Source organism: Penicillium roqueforti (genome assembly GCF_015533775.1).
Source record: "Penicillium roqueforti strain LCP96 04111 chromosome Unknown scaffold_15, whole genome shotgun sequence".
NCBI lineage: Eukaryota > Fungi > Ascomycota > Eurotiomycetes > Eurotiales > Aspergillaceae > Penicillium > Penicillium roqueforti.
In genome coordinates this window covers 361890-378608 of record NW_024067579.1, presented here as the reverse complement: position 1 = coordinate 378608, position 16719 = coordinate 361890, and the positions used below count along the sequence as shown (strand labels likewise).

At 47.1% G+C, this 16719-nt stretch overlaps 6 protein-coding genes across 6 annotated transcripts; all 6 read left to right on the top strand.

Annotated features, from left to right (window-relative positions):
* Window positions 1–369: 369 nt before the first annotated feature.
* On the top strand, window positions 370–1274 carry LCP9604111_6002 (SDR family oxidoreductase; the record flags this gene model as incomplete). The annotated part of the gene is made up of 4 exons (XM_039073876.1): window positions 370–409; window positions 457–770; window positions 818–1188; window positions 1238–1274. The coding sequence occupies 4 exons, from the start codon at window positions 370–372 to the stop codon at window positions 1272–1274; spliced, it is 762 nt and encodes a 253-aa protein (XP_038928037.1).
* Window positions 1275–2116: 842 nt separating this feature from the next.
* Window positions 2117–2784, top strand: nctB (negative cofactor 2 transcription regulator complex subunit NCB2; the record flags this gene model as incomplete). Its single annotated transcript, XM_039073875.1, has 4 exons — window positions 2117–2138; window positions 2198–2224; window positions 2337–2596; window positions 2665–2784. 4 exons carry the CDS (start codon window positions 2117–2119, stop codon window positions 2782–2784), a joined length of 429 nt encoding a protein of 142 aa, XP_038928036.1.
* A 626-nt stretch (window positions 2785–3410) lies between these two features.
* LCP9604111_6000 (uncharacterized protein) lies at window positions 3411–5533 on the top strand (the record flags this gene model as incomplete). Its single annotated transcript, XM_039073874.1, has 3 exons — window positions 3411–3524; window positions 3575–4925; window positions 4980–5533. The coding sequence occupies 3 exons, from the start codon at window positions 3411–3413 to the stop codon at window positions 5531–5533; spliced, it is 2019 nt and encodes a 672-aa protein (XP_038928035.1).
* A 522-nt stretch (window positions 5534–6055) lies between these two features.
* On the top strand, window positions 6056–7201 carry LCP9604111_5999 (putative C2H2 finger domain protein (Kin17); the record flags this gene model as incomplete). Its single annotated transcript, XM_039073870.1, has 4 exons — window positions 6056–6206; window positions 6259–6416; window positions 6472–6493; window positions 6546–7201. 4 exons carry the CDS (start codon window positions 6056–6058, stop codon window positions 7199–7201), a joined length of 987 nt encoding a protein of 328 aa, XP_038928034.1.
* A 2102-nt stretch (window positions 7202–9303) lies between these two features.
* On the top strand, window positions 9304–11049 carry LCP9604111_5998 (MFS transporter; the record flags this gene model as incomplete). Its single annotated transcript, XM_039073869.1, has 1 exon — window positions 9304–11049. One exon carries the CDS (start codon window positions 9304–9306, stop codon window positions 11047–11049), a length of 1746 nt encoding a protein of 581 aa, XP_038928033.1.
* Window positions 11050–15094: 4045 nt separating this feature from the next.
* Window positions 15095–15796, top strand: LCP9604111_5997 (uncharacterized protein; the record flags this gene model as incomplete). The annotated part of the gene is made up of 2 exons (XM_039073868.1): window positions 15095–15120; window positions 15178–15796. The coding sequence occupies 2 exons, from the start codon at window positions 15095–15097 to the stop codon at window positions 15794–15796; spliced, it is 645 nt and encodes a 214-aa protein (XP_038928032.1).
* Window positions 15797–16719: the final 923 nt, after the last annotated feature.

Sequence of the window (16719 nt, the reverse complement as noted above, 5' to 3'; positions counted from 1 at the left end):
GAGATTAATAAGCCCCGCACTAGACCTCTCTCGGTGCTCTGTCAATGTGTCCATCTTCATATAATCATTCCTTACCAGTATTGATATTCGGCTCAAGACATCTGCAGAATAAACATCGAGTAGGTTACACCAGCTGCCCAACCAGCATTCCCCAATGCTTGAGTTCTTAGCTTTGCAGAGCTGTTCAGATATATATCCGAGACAACTTGAGCAAGTTTATGCAAGTCTCTTGGCATACAAAGCAATACCAAAACCTGTTGTCATGCATTCTCATTGCCGCTATCATTTCGAATCTAGCATCTACTCTTTACATTTGTCACTGTGTTGATCTCCTACCACTAACACCTAGTGACTAGAGCATTTACCAAAATGGCAGCCAAAACCATCATTGTCACAGGAGCTTCAAGAGGTACACCCCTCAAACTTTGTGCATAATGATAGACTGACATCAACCAGGTATCGGTCTTGCTGTGGCCAAGTATCTGCTCACCGCACCTCAATCCCACAATGTGGTGGTGGTAGCCCGCAGCGTTGAACCCCTCCAAAAGCTCAAGGAGCAATACGGCAACCAGGTGGCAATCCTGAATGGCGATCTGTCCGACTTTTCTCTTGCCCAACAGGCCGTCGATAAAGCTATCAAGACCTTCGGTCAGCTCGATGGAATGGTCCTTAATCACGGCCTGCTAGGCCAGGTCGGCAAAATCGCCGACGCTGATCCGCAGCAGTGGAAGGAAGGCTTTGATGTCAACTTTATCAGCTTAGTTGCCTTTGTACGGGACCTACATCAAATCTACCATGCACTACTAACGGGAACTAGGCCAAAGCGGCTCTACCGGCTCTCCGTGAGTCCAAAGGAAAAATTATCTTCACGTCTTCCGGCGCTGCAGTCAACGCTTACCGTGGTTGGGCTCTATATGCTGCCACCAAAGCCGCCATGAACAACTTTGCCATGAGCCTGGGTGCCGAAGAACCCGATGTCACCTCCGTGTCTATCAGACCTGGTATGGTCGACACCGAGATGCAGCGTGCCCTGCGGGAGGACCATGGCACAGCCTTGGACGCTGAAATGCACTCCAAGTTCACTGGAGTCCACAAGAACGGCAAGCTCCTCAAACCCGAGCAGCCCGGCCATGTCATGGCCAAGCTGGTACTCGATGCGCCCAAGGAAATCAGCGGTCGTTTCTATTCGTATGTGCTGTCCTACACATATTACGCGAGAAATACTAATAATTGGCAGATGGAACGACAAGGAGCTCGAGGTTTTCCAGGAATAATAATATCATTGATAGCTAGTATAAAATTCTGGTTCATATCTGTAATCTTTATAGCAAGTCAGTAACGATCGCCATAGAACAATGAATGTAAATGTGAGGCAGCAATGGTTTACAAGTCAGTCGAAAGATGAAAAGCAATACATTTTATAAGCATTAGGCGCAGTGCACCTTCATGTTTAGCATGGAATGTAAGGGTATACATCATGTAATTGGAACTGAAAATATAGCAAATATTATGCGCGTACCTTTAGATACAGATGTAAATATCCCCGTCCTCCAAATGTGTTCTGTGGATGTCATCCAAGCAGAAACGAGTTCCAAGCTACAATAACAAGAGATGGAATTCCTGCAAATTCTTCAATAAAGTTAGCAACCGTTTCAAACAAATGAAGTGAGATGCAAATGTGCAGAATTGATAGAGATCAGATAGTCCGTTTGGCTAGGACAGGTAAGGTCACCATAGAATGTATGATAGGGGCGACAAGCAAAGTTCATCATGATAGAAATTGGGAAAAGGGATTTGAACAAGAGCTTACCATTAGTGTGTGGCCTCGGAAGGAGTCGATCTCATTTGAAGGACTCTTTCCAAGGTAGTTGGAGGAGATTGAAGACTGATGAAGAAGATGTCAACGGAAAAGAAAATTCAGCGCAATTTATGTGGTCCAAAGCGGTAGTATTCTGCCGGCAAGAAATTGTACTTAACTCCGTCGCGCGCCTGCGATGGGCCTTGAAACTTTGAGCCCCACGCAAAAGATCAAAGAAATTAAAGCATCCCTTTTGCGCCTCTCCCTCGATCTGACATTTGTTCTTTTGTTGTCTATCACTATATCATCTGATTCGCCATGTCTGACCGAGAATTCAACTGTAAGTGATCTCTAGATCTTGGCCGCCTACGCGCAACCTGCTGACCTGTACGTGAATAGCAAACGATGACCTATCTCTGCCTAAAGGTACGGTACAATAACCTTGTGAATGTGTACAGCTCTTTTTGAGGTTCTTACCGCTTCACCGCCTATACACTTGTCATACGTGTTTGTTAGCATTTGCTAACTTATCTAATAGCGACGGTCCAAAAGATTATCACCGAGATTTTACCACCTAGCTCCGGCCAAACCTTCTCCAAGGATGCGCGCGACTTGCTCATGGAATGCTGTGTCGAATTTATTACACTGATCTCCTCCGAAGCAAACGATATCAGCGAGAAGGAGGCCAAGAAGACCATCGCTTGTGAACATGTGGAGAAGGCATTACGGGATCTCGGTTTCAGTGATTATATTGCCGATGTACTCGCTGTTGCCGAAGAGCATAAGCAGCAGCTGAAGGTATGTTCATATTTTTCTTGGGATTGTGATAGCTTCGAGCGCAGGCTGACCTCTCATCTGAATTATAGTCACGAGAGAAGAAGCAGAGCAAGATGGAGCAAAGTGGTCTGACAGAAGAGGAGCTTCTAAGGCAACAGCAGGAGCTATTCCGATCAGCGACTGACAAATACCATGCTGTCCCAGAATAGAATCACCTTAGACTCGTGCTGGTCATAGAGTGCAAAGGATGATGGCGTTCCACCGGATATGTGGGTCTGGAGTTTTTTTTCCTCATATGGTTTCAGATTTTTTTTTCTTTCTCTGCTTTAGGGGGATAGGCTGTGGGCGGATATACTATTAATGGCGTGAAAGCGCACAATGCATTAGTTAATTGCATATGATTTGAATGTTTGACAGGCATGGTCTACCTCTCTATAGAAGACCGAACGGCATACAACGTATATTCAATCAAAACCGAGTTTGCTAGCCATCATGATGTTTGGAGGATATCTATAGATCTTATTCTGACTGAGCTTATAGACAAATTCTGTGTATATTGTATTGTACTGCGTAATATCCTGTCTATGTAAATAGTATAGCTATGTCATGTTCGATCATTTTCATATTTTTTATTCATTTTACAATCCTAAATTCAATAAAGTAACAAATCACCTATAGTTATTGACAAAATATTCCAGAGTTAATACGTTCTGGCTGCGTAAATCGCGGTTTGTTGTTGTCACCTCGCAGAAGTAGACCTCAACTCTCCAACTTCGGAAACATTATTCCCCGACCAACCACCGACTCCGATTCGTCCAAATCACGCTAAACCACAATGGGAAGAAAGAGTAACCAACGCAAATCGAGCGGAGCTCGCAGTCATCACTCGTCGCAACGCTCGTCACTGCCACTGATAACGATGCCGCCCTTCAAGGATGAGCATATCTTGGTAAGCTTAGTTCTTCATATTTTCTTGTTCAATTTTAACCATTCGTCTAGCTAATTGCGCCGGGTTCGCAAATGACCTTGGCGCAGCTCGGCCTGCCTGAAACATTCACGCCCGCGCGATTTCGGTTCCCAACGCGCATGTTCCCTGCTGAGAAGAAGGGAGAATATGAGCCTTACCGTGTTCTCGAGAGACGTCAAGAGGTCAAGGTCAACAATGGCACGGACACAAAGCCGGACGTGGAGATGAAGGACGCTGAATCCGCTGCTGATGGGACCACTGTCAAGACCGACGAAAATACTCAGAATAATGACGAGTCAACCAAGACTATTGAAGAAGTCTTCTACGAGGAGGACCTGGCATCCGACGAAGGGGCAATCTATCCGATCGAGAACGGGCGCATCGTCGACTGGCCCTGTTTCTTCGCCCTGCTCACTCACATCCACAATACCTTGAGCCCACCTTTCCACACTCCGATTATGCTTGTTGGTCAGCCCGTCTGGTCCGCACGCGATCGCGAAGCGATCACTCAATTCGTCTTCGAGAAGTTTAAGGCACCCGCGTTTAATCTTATGGACTCTGCTCTTGCGGCTTGCTACGGCTATGGTACACCTACCGCCACTGTTGTCGATGTTGGAAAGGGCAAGGTTGATGTCACTGCTGTGACCGACTTCGCGGTCAACGAACACGGCAGAGGAATCGCACTGGAGGGGTGTGGTGGAGACGCTATGACCGATCGTCTTGTTGAGCTGCTGGGTCCGAAGGGATTTACCAGAGAGATGTGCGAGCAACTCAAGCGAAGCAATATTACTGAGATTCTTCCCCCAGGAACCCCACTGCCTGGTTCCTCTGCTACTGCTCGCCAGGGCGCCAACCCTGCTGCTGTTGCCTCGACGGGCGGATCAGAAGGAGATGAGTCGGCTCCGCGCGGTCCAGGAGACGGCACTCAGACAGGAATAGAGGGGGATAATGGTGACGATGATGAGGGTGTTCTCGATGTCGCTGCGATTGTCAGCGGCAACCCCACTGAATACCTTGCCAATGTCGAGAAGGAGAAGACAACTACCAAGAAAGGCGCAGCTGACCCCAAGGGAACCCGCCTGCCTAACTCGAAAAAAGAGAAGGCGTCCTTCCAGTTCGAGGAATTTGTTCCGGTGGAAGGAGAGAAGGCTGCAGCCCACGGTGCTCGGCAGTACACTCGTCGTACTCGAGATATTGAAGTCAGTGTTGAGCGTTTTCTTTTGACTTCGCCGCGCTCGAAGGTTGGAAACCGCTTGACCAGCGGTATCCTCGAGGACATTGCGACTCAGATTCACCACACTATTCTTGCCGTTCCAGATGCTACAAAGCGAAGCGAGCTTTGGGACTCTTTAATTATCGTTGGATGTGGAAGCAAAGTCAAGGGTATGTTTTATCATTGCTATCTAGAGTTCGGTTATTTCGCTAACATTAAAACAGGTTTCACACAGGCCTTGCTGGCTGTCATCACGCAAAAGTTCATACTTTCTCCATCCGGCACCATCTTCACGTCTGAAATTCCTTCGAACTTCACCACCCCTCTTCCAACCGGTGCCAACACACCCGCTCCTGGCCAGATGTACCACCCCTCGGCAGCTGGAGTAAACCCTCTCCTTGTGGCTGCAACTCACAACAACCCCGGTATGCCCGGCACGCCCTCCATGGACCCCGGCATGTTGTCACACTACCGCTCAACCGGCCACTCCCAAACCCCAACCTCAGTCAAGACTCTAAAGCTTCCTGAGTATTTCCCGGACTTCAAAGACCAGGGCAACAGCAACGCTCCCGGCGCCAGTGGTGGCAGTGCTGGGGGTAACCCAGGAGCGTCCGGCACATCCCAGGGTGGCCATGGAATAGAAGAGGCCATTTTCCTCGGCGCTCAGATGGCCGCCAAGGTTTTCTTTGTCATTGATCAGGGTCTCAGCAAGGGTTACATGAGCCGTGTTGAGTACAACGAGAGCGGGCCGTCTGCAATCCACGAGTACATCTTGTAATACTTGCAGACTCGGTGATTTAATATCCATCTTGGTTCATGGCACATTTCTTTGGTTGTTTTTTTGCTACATACCTTCGTCTTGGCGAGGTTTGCTGGTTTGTCTCCGGAATACATCTTTCTTTACGTACGCTATGATCCTAGGTAGAAAAGCGATATCGGGATGCAGGCGTAGGATTTGGGGGAGTTTTGCTTCATTTTGTCGGAATATTTCAATGAACCTAGGTATTCAGCTTCGTTTCATCCACTGATACTCCGTATACATCCATATCGACATCGAATTAAGGAATCAACTAACCAATTTTGGAAGCTCGGGACCAGGCCTTTTTGGCTATGTCATGTGATATGTTATGTAATCGATCGGCTTATCGCGTTGATCTGCGCCACCTCAAAGCTTCTCGCACTACTTTCTTCAAACGCTTCTCAACATACACCATCTTTCCGATCTATTGGTCCTTTGAAGCATTTTTGTCTCGTCGCCTCCTCCGAACGCTTACGTTAATTTCATTTACCGACCTACAAAATGGGTCGTGCGGAACCAGGCAGTACAAAAGCCATCGGCAACAAGATCAAAAGCAAAGGATTGGGTCGCCTTCGATGGTTTTGCCAGGCATGTGAGAAACAATGTCGAGATGAGAACGGCTTCAAATGTCACACTATGACTGAAGCGCATGGTACGGTCTCTATTCTCTTTTCTGTCCTGGCCACCGACTAACTTTATATTAGTCCGACAGATGATGCTCATTGGAGAAGACCCGCGCAAGCACATCAGAGAGTTTAGTCGCGAATTTGAGCGCACTTTCCTCGACACCCTCAGAACTACGCATGGAACTAAACCTATCAACGTCAATCATTTCTATAATCAGATTGTGGCTGATAAACAGGTATGTCTTTTGTATTACACTGTTGTCCTGTTCGTTCTAGCTGACTTTCTTGTAGCACATTCACATGAACAGCACAGGTATGTCCCGATGGAGAGGAGAGGCAAGGACTAATACTAACCTCCGAGGCAGAATGGAAAAGCTTATCACAGTTTGCGGCCTATTTGGGACGTGAGGGAAAGTGTCGGGTTGAGGAAACCGATAAGGGATTGGTCATAGCATGGATTGATAACAGTCCAGACACACTTCGCCGCCGGGAGGCCATTTTAAAGAAAGAACGCCAGGAGAAGGGAGACGAAGAACGAGAGCAACGTTTAATTCAGGAACAGATCAAACGAGCCCAACAAGCGGCGATGGCTAGCGGCACTACGACAGACCCTGAACCCGAGGCAAGATTATTGCAGAGGAAGGAAGGAGAAAAGATGACCTTGAATCTTGGACTCGGCTCGAAGAAGACAGATACGAAGCCAGCCTCGCCTCCTACGACGACAACGACGACGGTATCGCTGGAAGAAACAGATGCACCGACAGGAAGCACCGACGCTCCTGCTTCGTCTGCGCCTGCCGCACCGGTCAAGATTTCGATGTCCATGGGTGCACAAAAGCCGAAGAACGTGTTTGCTATGGCTAAGAAGAACCCTTTGGCTGGGAAGAAGGGCTCTATATTCGCAGCTCCTAAGAAAATGACTGAACAGGAGAGGATTATGAGAGCTGAAATGGAGGCAACGGAGCGGAAGCGATCTCGTCCAGATTCTGGGTTTACGAACAAGCGAACAAAGATTACTTAGGGTTGCATACCTTAGATAGAAACCAATACATACCCGGCTACTCGGCTCATGTGGCTGAGCTTATCACTATACACAGCATCTCATGACCTTTGGGAGGGTACCATTAAGGTTGGGTCGGGTAGGTCGTTTCTTCGGATTTGTTTCATCTTACAGCTGGATACATGTTGAGGGAATAATTGCAGTGTCATGCGTGCTGTTTGAGTTTTCTATGGGGACTTGATCTTATTCAATTGCAAATAGTTACTTTATATGATCCACCGGTGATTGTCCATAAATTGTGAAAGTTGTGACATAACTCCAACCCCGTAGATATATATCTGCAACCAACTTACTCTTTCGAACATCTATAAGCGACATAGCATTTTGTAAGGCACTTAAAGTCATGACTGGAACCCATTTAGATTTACATCACATATATCTAACAATTGAATAGAATAAACAGGCATATAATAGCAACTGAGTGGTTTAACTAGCGATGTAGTTGTGCTTATATTGTGGAGTCGATGAAGCTCCTTTTATGGAGTATTTCCAGTCAACAATCAATCAATAGGGTGCCATGGTCTAGTGGTATGACGACACATTGTGGTATAACAATGATCTGTGTTAGCCCCGGTTCGATTCCGGGTGGCGCCATTCCTTTTTTTTTTGGTCCCAGGACCCACCAAAACATCAACACGGAGTATATACCATGTTAGAGATATAGGGGTGTACGGAGTAGTTAGTGTACGAATGCATATTTCTGTTCACACGTAAGCCGTAGGGCACCAATTTTATTATTACCAATGATCCTTGCCAATTTGAAGCCAGACACAGGTGACGGCTAACTCTAGTCGTCTTGTAGTGCCAGGAATTCGTTTACGAGAGATACTGGCTTATATCGGCCTTCACAGCTCAATTATCATTATCTGAATAGCAGTTGTGGTTAGTAGCAGTAGGTTTTTACGGCCCAATGGGTGGAGATTCGTCTCACTTTAAGGTCTGTTCACTGACCCACCTGTGCAGTTATGATAGTGTACCTATGTACATACATAGCGGGCGATCCTGATTGAGATCCTTGCAGCAGTAGATCGATAGCTGAATAAAGGAGTAACGATAAAGGATTAGGAATACTGTCTGGATATAATTCAAGCAAGGTTGCATTGCTTTGAATATCGAGTTAGGCATTATTTAGTACCTCTCGTGGTAACGGTCAGATTATCCAATGAGTTGTTAGCATACCGGCGTTTGAATGCGAATGACAGTAAATTGATATTTCTCCTTTTCTTTTTGTTTCAGAAGAAGATCCAAATGAAACGTGAAAGTTTAATTAGAATGCCGTCAGATTTGCGAGCGACAATTGGCGGACTTCTGCTTAGCGTCAATATGAGATCAGGTCCCAAATGAAGAATGCCCTGGCGGAAAATAAGTACGAAGATAGGGTATCATCCCCGACGGGGATTAAACGAGCAGGAAGCTATGGAAGTCAGTACTACTCCGTATAATGAATTCACTATGGTATGGGGTTCGAAAACAGAAATGAACAAACCCCAGACCGGAATTCGAAGACGGACTTTATATCCCAATTCTGCCATGCCCCCCCGCCTGAGATGGGTCCGGCCTGGGTCGAGCACGTCACACATTCAGACACGTCCAGGGCGGAGAGAGCTCGAGCCTCTAAAAAACCTGATCGGATTGAAATTTTCACAGCCCAAAACACAAAATACACCAAATACACGGGCCCGGCATATCGGCAGTGATATCATCAATTTAAAGTTGGGCTAGACTCCGAAATCCGTGGGTCGTTTTTTCAATTAGGTCGGCGGTCACTCGGACCGAGATTTTGCCGCCCCCATTGCCACAGTTCTGAGCCATTTTCTGCCATGTTTTCGTCTTTTTCTCGTATTTTTTCCGCCCTTTTTCCGGGGATCGTCCGGTCTAATTCGGCCATTCGTCGGCTTTGAAAAGTATGACACTCTCACAAAGCCACCTTGGGAGTATAAGTATCCGCCGTGTTACATTCAAGTACCTGGCATGTTCCAATAGACTCAACAGTCCTTCCACTCATATATAGGCTCGACAGCCCTTTTCTATTTCTATACCCTAATTAATCTCCCACACTCACGATGCCCTCAACAATACCAGAAGAGGGGGAGAACCCCGAGCCCTTGGATCGCAGTCTCGATCCCCGTCTCGAGGCCTTGAATTCCCGCCTATCCAGGACCGAAACCAGAGAGACTCTCGCCGACCGCGGCATTTCAGAAGTTCCTCCACCATTGGATTACAATTACCCAGCCATTGGACATGATCAGGACCCTGTGTTCCCCGAGGAATATACCGTGGAAACCAATACCGGTCTTGTTCCCCAGACAACTCTGGAGCAGATCCGAACCCATGTTTCGACGACTTCCACGCAACACGGCGGCGCCCCACCAAACGACAATGACGCCGACGTCGACGTTGAAAAGGGAGGAAAGGGCGGGCCTGCCGAGTTCGTAACATTCACCATCAATGACCCCGAACACCCCTACAACTGGAATCGCATCTATCGCTGGTACATCACTATGGTCGCTTCGATGCTGGTGGTGTGTGTTGCATTCGGATCCTCCATCGTCACCGGAGGATTGGGCTTGATCGAAGACAAATACCACGTCTCTCTCGAAGTCGCTATCCTGACATGTTCCATCATGGTCTGCGGATTCGCAGTTGGTCCTCTACTCTGGTCTCCCCTCTCCGAGATCATCGGCCGACAACCTGTATACATCATCTCTATGCTTTTATATACCATCTTCAACATTCCCTGCGCTCTGTCCCCAAACATCGGTGGCTTGCTTGTGTGTCGATTCCTCTGCGGTGTCTTCTCTAGTTCGGGTCTTTCCCTCGCTGGTGGCACTATCGCCGATATCTGGAACATTGAGGACCGCGGCATGGCCATTGCTTACTTTGCTGCTGCGCCTTACTGTGGCCCTGTGCTTGGCCCCATCGTCACAGGTTGGATCAACGTTGGAAGTGGCCGCCTCGACCTCTTCTTCTGGGTGAACTTGGCCTTCTCCGGTCTCATGATGGTTCTGATGGGCCTTGTCCCGGAGACATATGCCCCTGTGATTCTTAAGCGCCGCGCTGCCAGACTCCGCAAAGAAACTGGAAACCCCAACATCATCACCGAGCAAGAAAAGACGAAGCTCACATTCAAGGAAATCGCTCAGACGAGCTTGATTCGACCGATCACTATGATAATGACCGAGCCCGTTCTCGACCTAATGTGCATGTACATCGTGCTGATTTACGCCATGCTTTACGCCTTCTTCTTCGCATACCCTGTTATCTTCACCGAGCTCCACGGCTATAACGACGGCCAGATCGGCCTCATGTTGATCCCCATTCTGATTGGCGCCGGTTTCGCCCTGGTCACCACTCCCCTCATCGAGCACAAGTTCAAGAGAATCTGCGACTCGCGAGCCCCCACACCAGAAGACCGACTCCACGGAGCCTTGCTCGGTTCGCCTTTCATCCCGATCGCCCTGTTCATCTTGGGCGCGACCTCCTACAAGCATATCATTTGGGTCGGCCCTGCTTCATCGGGCATTGCCTTCGGCTACGGCATGGTTTTGTGCTACTACTCTGTGAACAACTACATCATCGACTCTTACCAGAAGTACGCTGCATCCGCCTTGGCAGCCAAGGTCTTCCTGCGTTCCGGTGGTGGTGCAGCCTTCCCGCTGTTCACTACGCAAATGTATCATCGTCTCGGCTTGCAGTGGGCTTCTTGGCTGCTTGCTTTCATTGGTCTTGCTATGATTCTCATTCCCTACAGCTTCTTCTTCTTCGGAGCGCGACTACGTGCGAAGCTCAGCCCGGCCCCGGCCAAGTAAGGACTTTTTGCATTTTGCATTTTTTTTTCTCTTCAAAAAAGTTGGAACATTTGGAGAAGCCAAAGATTTGTTGGAGAGAAGAAAAGTCTTGATTGGACATAATCTGATTGGACATAATTTGGTGGTTAATGATATAATAGATCTCATGATAGAACATAATAATATAAGTTTTAATCACTTCGTGTACAATGCGCTTCCACATCTTCGCAATCGCTAGTGAACTCAATCCCCCCCACTGGCACTTTAGAAAAACTAGGGGTTCTCCTTTTCCAGGTGAGACATCATCGATTCGATCCATTCCAAACTTTGGTACTAAAAGAGGATCAGTGCGGAGTGCGGAGCTATCACTATGACTACCGGCCCTTCGCTTGGATGTAACAAACTCCATCCGAGGTTACATGGATGAACGGAAAGCAACTTTGGAATCTCGAACGCTCGAACTCCTCATCCCATGACTCGCGAGCAAAAGGAGGAGTTGTCTTTTGCTGCATACCCCACGTCATTCTCGATCCCCACAACGTCTTTATGAGCTCATTCCGCAGATCGCCATGCCCCAGAGTTTGTTCGGATCTCTTTGGCCAATTGAATAAAAGCTTACGGCTGATTACTCCCGTCCTAGTGGTGATTTAATCTAAAGCGGAAGAATTCGAAGACTATATTTTGGGGGCTGGTGTTCTTGGAAAGAGGAGACCCGGATACTTCTCGTGTGTTGATGGATCACGATTCACAGTACCTTTGCACTTGCCATCAAGACGGACTCCACTGAGACCCGTGACTCCGTGGGAAACGAGAATGCCCCGTACGGAGTACTGATCGAAGCTTCACCGTTGGCGGCGAAACCCGCGAAGAACTCTCGCAACGCCGCCGGTACGTACCTCGTATCTCGGGCATTGTTGGAGAAGAAGGGATGGAATGTTTGTCGTAACAATACATTCATACATTCTGCTTTTTTTCCTCGTATTGCCACTGGAACCCATTGTTGACGCCGGTATTATCCACCCGGCCAGCGATATCCACATCCACATGCAAGAAACGCTCGCGAGGGGTCCTCTGTTGTAGGTCACAAGGGATGCTATGGAAACATCATTCTAGTGACGTCAAATCTGGAGAGATATCAAGGCATCACTTGAGAAATTGGGTGACTACGGAAAGTGGGAAGGAGGCATTTTGAGTTCATTGACCAGGACCCTTCGTCGGGGTATCTCACAGCCCGGCTCTTTCTACACGGACGACCGCATTACCTTGATCCCGCCAAAGAGTTCAACTCGGGCAAAAAGACATGCAGGATGAACTGTAGTCACGCTTCTTGGCCAGCCCTGAGGGCATTCTAATTACAAAATTTACAAGGTGCCCGATACTCCCCTGAGCTCTATCGGACTCAGAGATGTGACTTCGACTTCTTTGGGACCGACCTGTGGTAGATCTTAGACCGGTGCATCGCATACAGGATAACTGCTAATTTTGTAAAAGCAGGATATTGAAGCAGCCTTCTCGTGCATAACCTTTCGTTCTACGAGGAAGCTGCTCTATCTCACGTATGTTTCCTTGTCGTATAGCGCGAGTGGTTCATACTATATGTAGGTATTCTTGAACTTGGCCTAGCTTTTCATATGAATCATAAAGGCCGATTCCAATACCCAAGCGTAAATACATGCTCTCGGACTGGTCAACACCTGTACATACGTCCTTTCGTTATATCTACATGAAAGCCCGGCTCTGCATCTTTCTAGCAGAACGGTATTTAGCCTTCATCGTGTGCTTTATGTATGCCCCTAGTGTATGGTAGCTCTTTGAGAAGATCTGCCCTCCGATTAAGCTAACTTATCTCAGATACCTAGATCCCCATGCAGTGCTGTTAAGAGATATATTAGTAGTATCTAACTCGTAAATTGACATCACTAGATTGATCAATCCAACTTAACAAGATTCTTCTCTACGGGACGGCCAACCCTTGGAAGCCAATACTTTTGATTGTCTTGGCTTGGATCGTAAGCTGGGTAGCGTTTGACTTTGTGGTTTGGATCTGCCTCCAGAATGCTGTCAGCAAATTCCATTGAGTCTCTTGTAGGCAAATGTGGGAATTCTCGGTATGAACTGCCCGGGTGGTCTAGTGGTATGATTCGCGCTTAGGGTTAACCCAAAGCATTAATGCGCGAGGTCCCCGGTTCGATCCCGGGCTCGGGCCCACTCATCTTTTTTTGTTCTTCAACTTCTATACGTATAGTTAAATATAACATTATGGATATGCATGAGCGAGCTAAGGAAATAGCTAAAATAGGAATCCTAGAAGCATGTTATAATTCACGGACAACGGTACGGCCGTTTCGAAATTTACGCCCTCTGGATGTACGGGCTAATAACGCGATATTTCTAGATTACTGGCAGTATATTATGCTTCCAAGGCTTTAAGAATGCGATATTCTAATGCTTGAGGCATATTATGAAGATGAATGTAGTGAATTAACTCTATCATGGGTTGATAGAGTTGAGGTCCGGGTTCAACAATCCGATTATCATGACTTCGGTCCTCCTTCGGCTTGCCAATTCGAAAATGGTAACTTTCCTCACCAATGGTGACACTGTCATCTCGTGGGTAATCACTCAAAAGACAGCCCCGTTTAGCAAACTCCGTCCATACCCGGGAAATACTGGACTGCTAAATGACTAGGTATTGTTTCACGGGTCTCCAAACTCCACGCTTGCCGCAGCCCTCCGCAGTACCGATTGGTAAGTGCCTCATCGTCCGGGAGTAAGGATATCTCCAAATAAAAGAAATGGCTCAGTCCGGGCTCCATCTCCGGGCGAGGGGGAGAGAGACCGCCAGTGCTGCATTTTCAAACGGGTTCAAACGGGTTCAAAGTGGGGAATTGACGAGACCATGAGTTTTGTTATGTCTTGGATAAAATGCTGCATTGGCAAGAAAAAGGCTTGACAAAGAAAGTAGAAAAGACAGCGCAAGAGGGTGGAAGGGAAGAGGAAAAGTAAAAACAACCATATGTCACACTCCCTACGTCGTGTATACATAGGAGAGAGACCTAGCCAGCTGACTGCCTGTTCAAGCAATTACTTGGCTCTCTTATAGCCCAGACCTTCCTCCATAGCATTCATCTCTATCAGTATCACTATCATGTAATCTTAGCACCCAAGGAGGTTACGTGAGCCCGGTCTCTTGCATCGCTGCTACTTCTTCGACGTTATAGAAGTCCTCAGCTCTTCATCGTCGACACTTCGCTACACGGTACACCCTTCGCGCAGCCGCAGCTAGCACCAGCATCCATCTCATATAGACAGCGTGTATCACATGCAGCTTGAGCTTATTGTTCATTATCACAGATTCCTTATGCCCCACTGGGAATCATTTTTTAATTCCGGAGGGCCCTCGTAATCCGGGGTTCGTGCTTAGGGGGCCAGGAACAGATGTAGAACGTATGGTTATGCTATTGATTTAAATATTATCCGATGGGTGATCCCACTGTAGCTTTGGGAACCCACTTGTTCCCCGAAGCTCTATTCTCCACTCCCGGGAGCTGTAGAATCTCTGGGAACTACAAGTCTGATCCATGGAGCGACCAAGAGCGTGCCTAAGAACCATGCTATGGGTCCTAGGGCCAGATATGATCCTAGGAACGTGAGTCTCACTCGCGAGATAATAAGCGGAATCTAAAACCCGGGCGATGATTGCGGCCAGCAAAAAGATGAGGTGATAAACTGGGCAAAAGTAGAATGCAAGGAAAGGACACTGTTGGAAAAATGCATGTTCGACACTTTTCACGCTATCAGTAGGATAAACAAGAATAGACACCAAGTGGCACAAGACCTATAGTGATGAAAGCATAAGGGTCAACGGACAAGAAAATATTTGCAGTCGGTGATTAGACGCTTGTCTCAGAAATCCGACTACAGAATGGGCGAAAAGAATAATACATAGTGCCAGATAAGGATTACGGCATTCGTCTAACCATTTACGAGTACGAGGTCCCATGACTCTGGACGTATCTTCCGTGCTCCGATCTGAACACTTACATTTTCCCGGCCACAGATCATTATGCCATCCCAATCCCAAATTTCGGAGTACGTTGCTTTCCCAGTCTAGAATATATATAATTTTATGCTGACAACAATCAAAAGCAAGGGTTCTATTAGACACAACGTGCCCATACTTAGTGTGTCGCTGGAAACCGAGAATGGCTCCACAGAATTGAAGCGACAAAACGGCGATATAAGCATGGAATTTCGATACAAAATGACATATCACGGTGTCAACAATATCAATTTTACCACTGCCGGCCCCCTTACTTTCTTCATCGATGTCTTCCGTGATGAATTAAATTATCAATTAGATCGACGGGTTCAGGGTGGCAGCGAACAGTGGATTCCCTGCAGATATGGTGATTATTGTCCCGGTTTTGTGAATGATCAACCTTCCAAGATTCACGTTGCTCAAAGTGAAGACTTTGTATGTCTACATCCGAGTGAGAGCTGGGAAGGGTCATTCACCTTGGATGATGAGCTCTGGGAGTTCCCAGATCATCTCAGAACTGGTGCGATCTTCCGATTTGCGTTCAAGGGCGCAACGATTGGGTGGTGGGATTGGGGCACTAAAGATGGAACCCATGCTGATACTATCGTGACTTTCAGGGGATATGGTCAAAGCACGAGGTCGGACTTTACAGATGATGATAATGGTGGCAGACCTCAAATCTTTGTTCCCTCTTCCAACGAGATAGAACTAGTTCTCGCAGACTAAAGCGCTATTATCGTTATGATAGATCTCTGGAAATCGTATGTGAGTAAATATGGCAATGAATTTTTTCCGACTAGAAACGAAAGCAAAAATCCAGCGACCGTAGAATAGCATAATTGAACCTTGAACTTTAAGGATCATTCAGCAAAGGCTCTCCTTCCCCTGATAGAGAACGACTTCTGCCATTAGTACGTCTCCAAGTACGGAGTAGTGCACAAGACTTTCTCTTTTAGAAAGTAGTTGGCGCTAACCCCGCAATCTATAATAGCCTAAAGCAGTTAGTGAAAGTTTTAAGTGTGCCGCAAGTTAAAAAAAGGGTATCCTTTTAACCCTTCAAATCATGGACAATCTGTGGCATTTCCAGATGCTGTAAAGGACCAGAAAAAGAAAAAAAAATATGAGTGGGCCCGAGCCCGGGATCGAACCGGGGACCTCGCGCATTAATGCTTTGGGTTAACCCTAAGCGCGAATCATACCACTAGACCACCCGGGCAGTTCATATCAAAATTATCAATCTTTGCATATATGAGGGGAATCCTATGAGGCTATGAATCAACCCAAACAACTTCAATAATGCTGCTACGAGACAGGCGTTGTCAAGACCATCCTCAGCCGTGAAGACCAGTTAAACCCTATATTGTGTGATTCCACCATGTAGTATATAATGATCTGATCTAATGAGTATCCAACCTATTAGACACCCAAGCCAACAATAGTAGAAATAACAAATCACCAAGGACGTCAATAATACAGCTGGAAGTTGTGTGCAATATCGGAATTCGGCACGAGCACACCATTTCGAAAGTAGTAATAGTTGCTTGATTCCATATCAGAAGCAACTTCCCCAAAGCATATAATGGAGCTACTCGGGATATTATCTACTTCTTTTCTGATTAGCCACTGGCTAATATGCATTATTGGTGCTG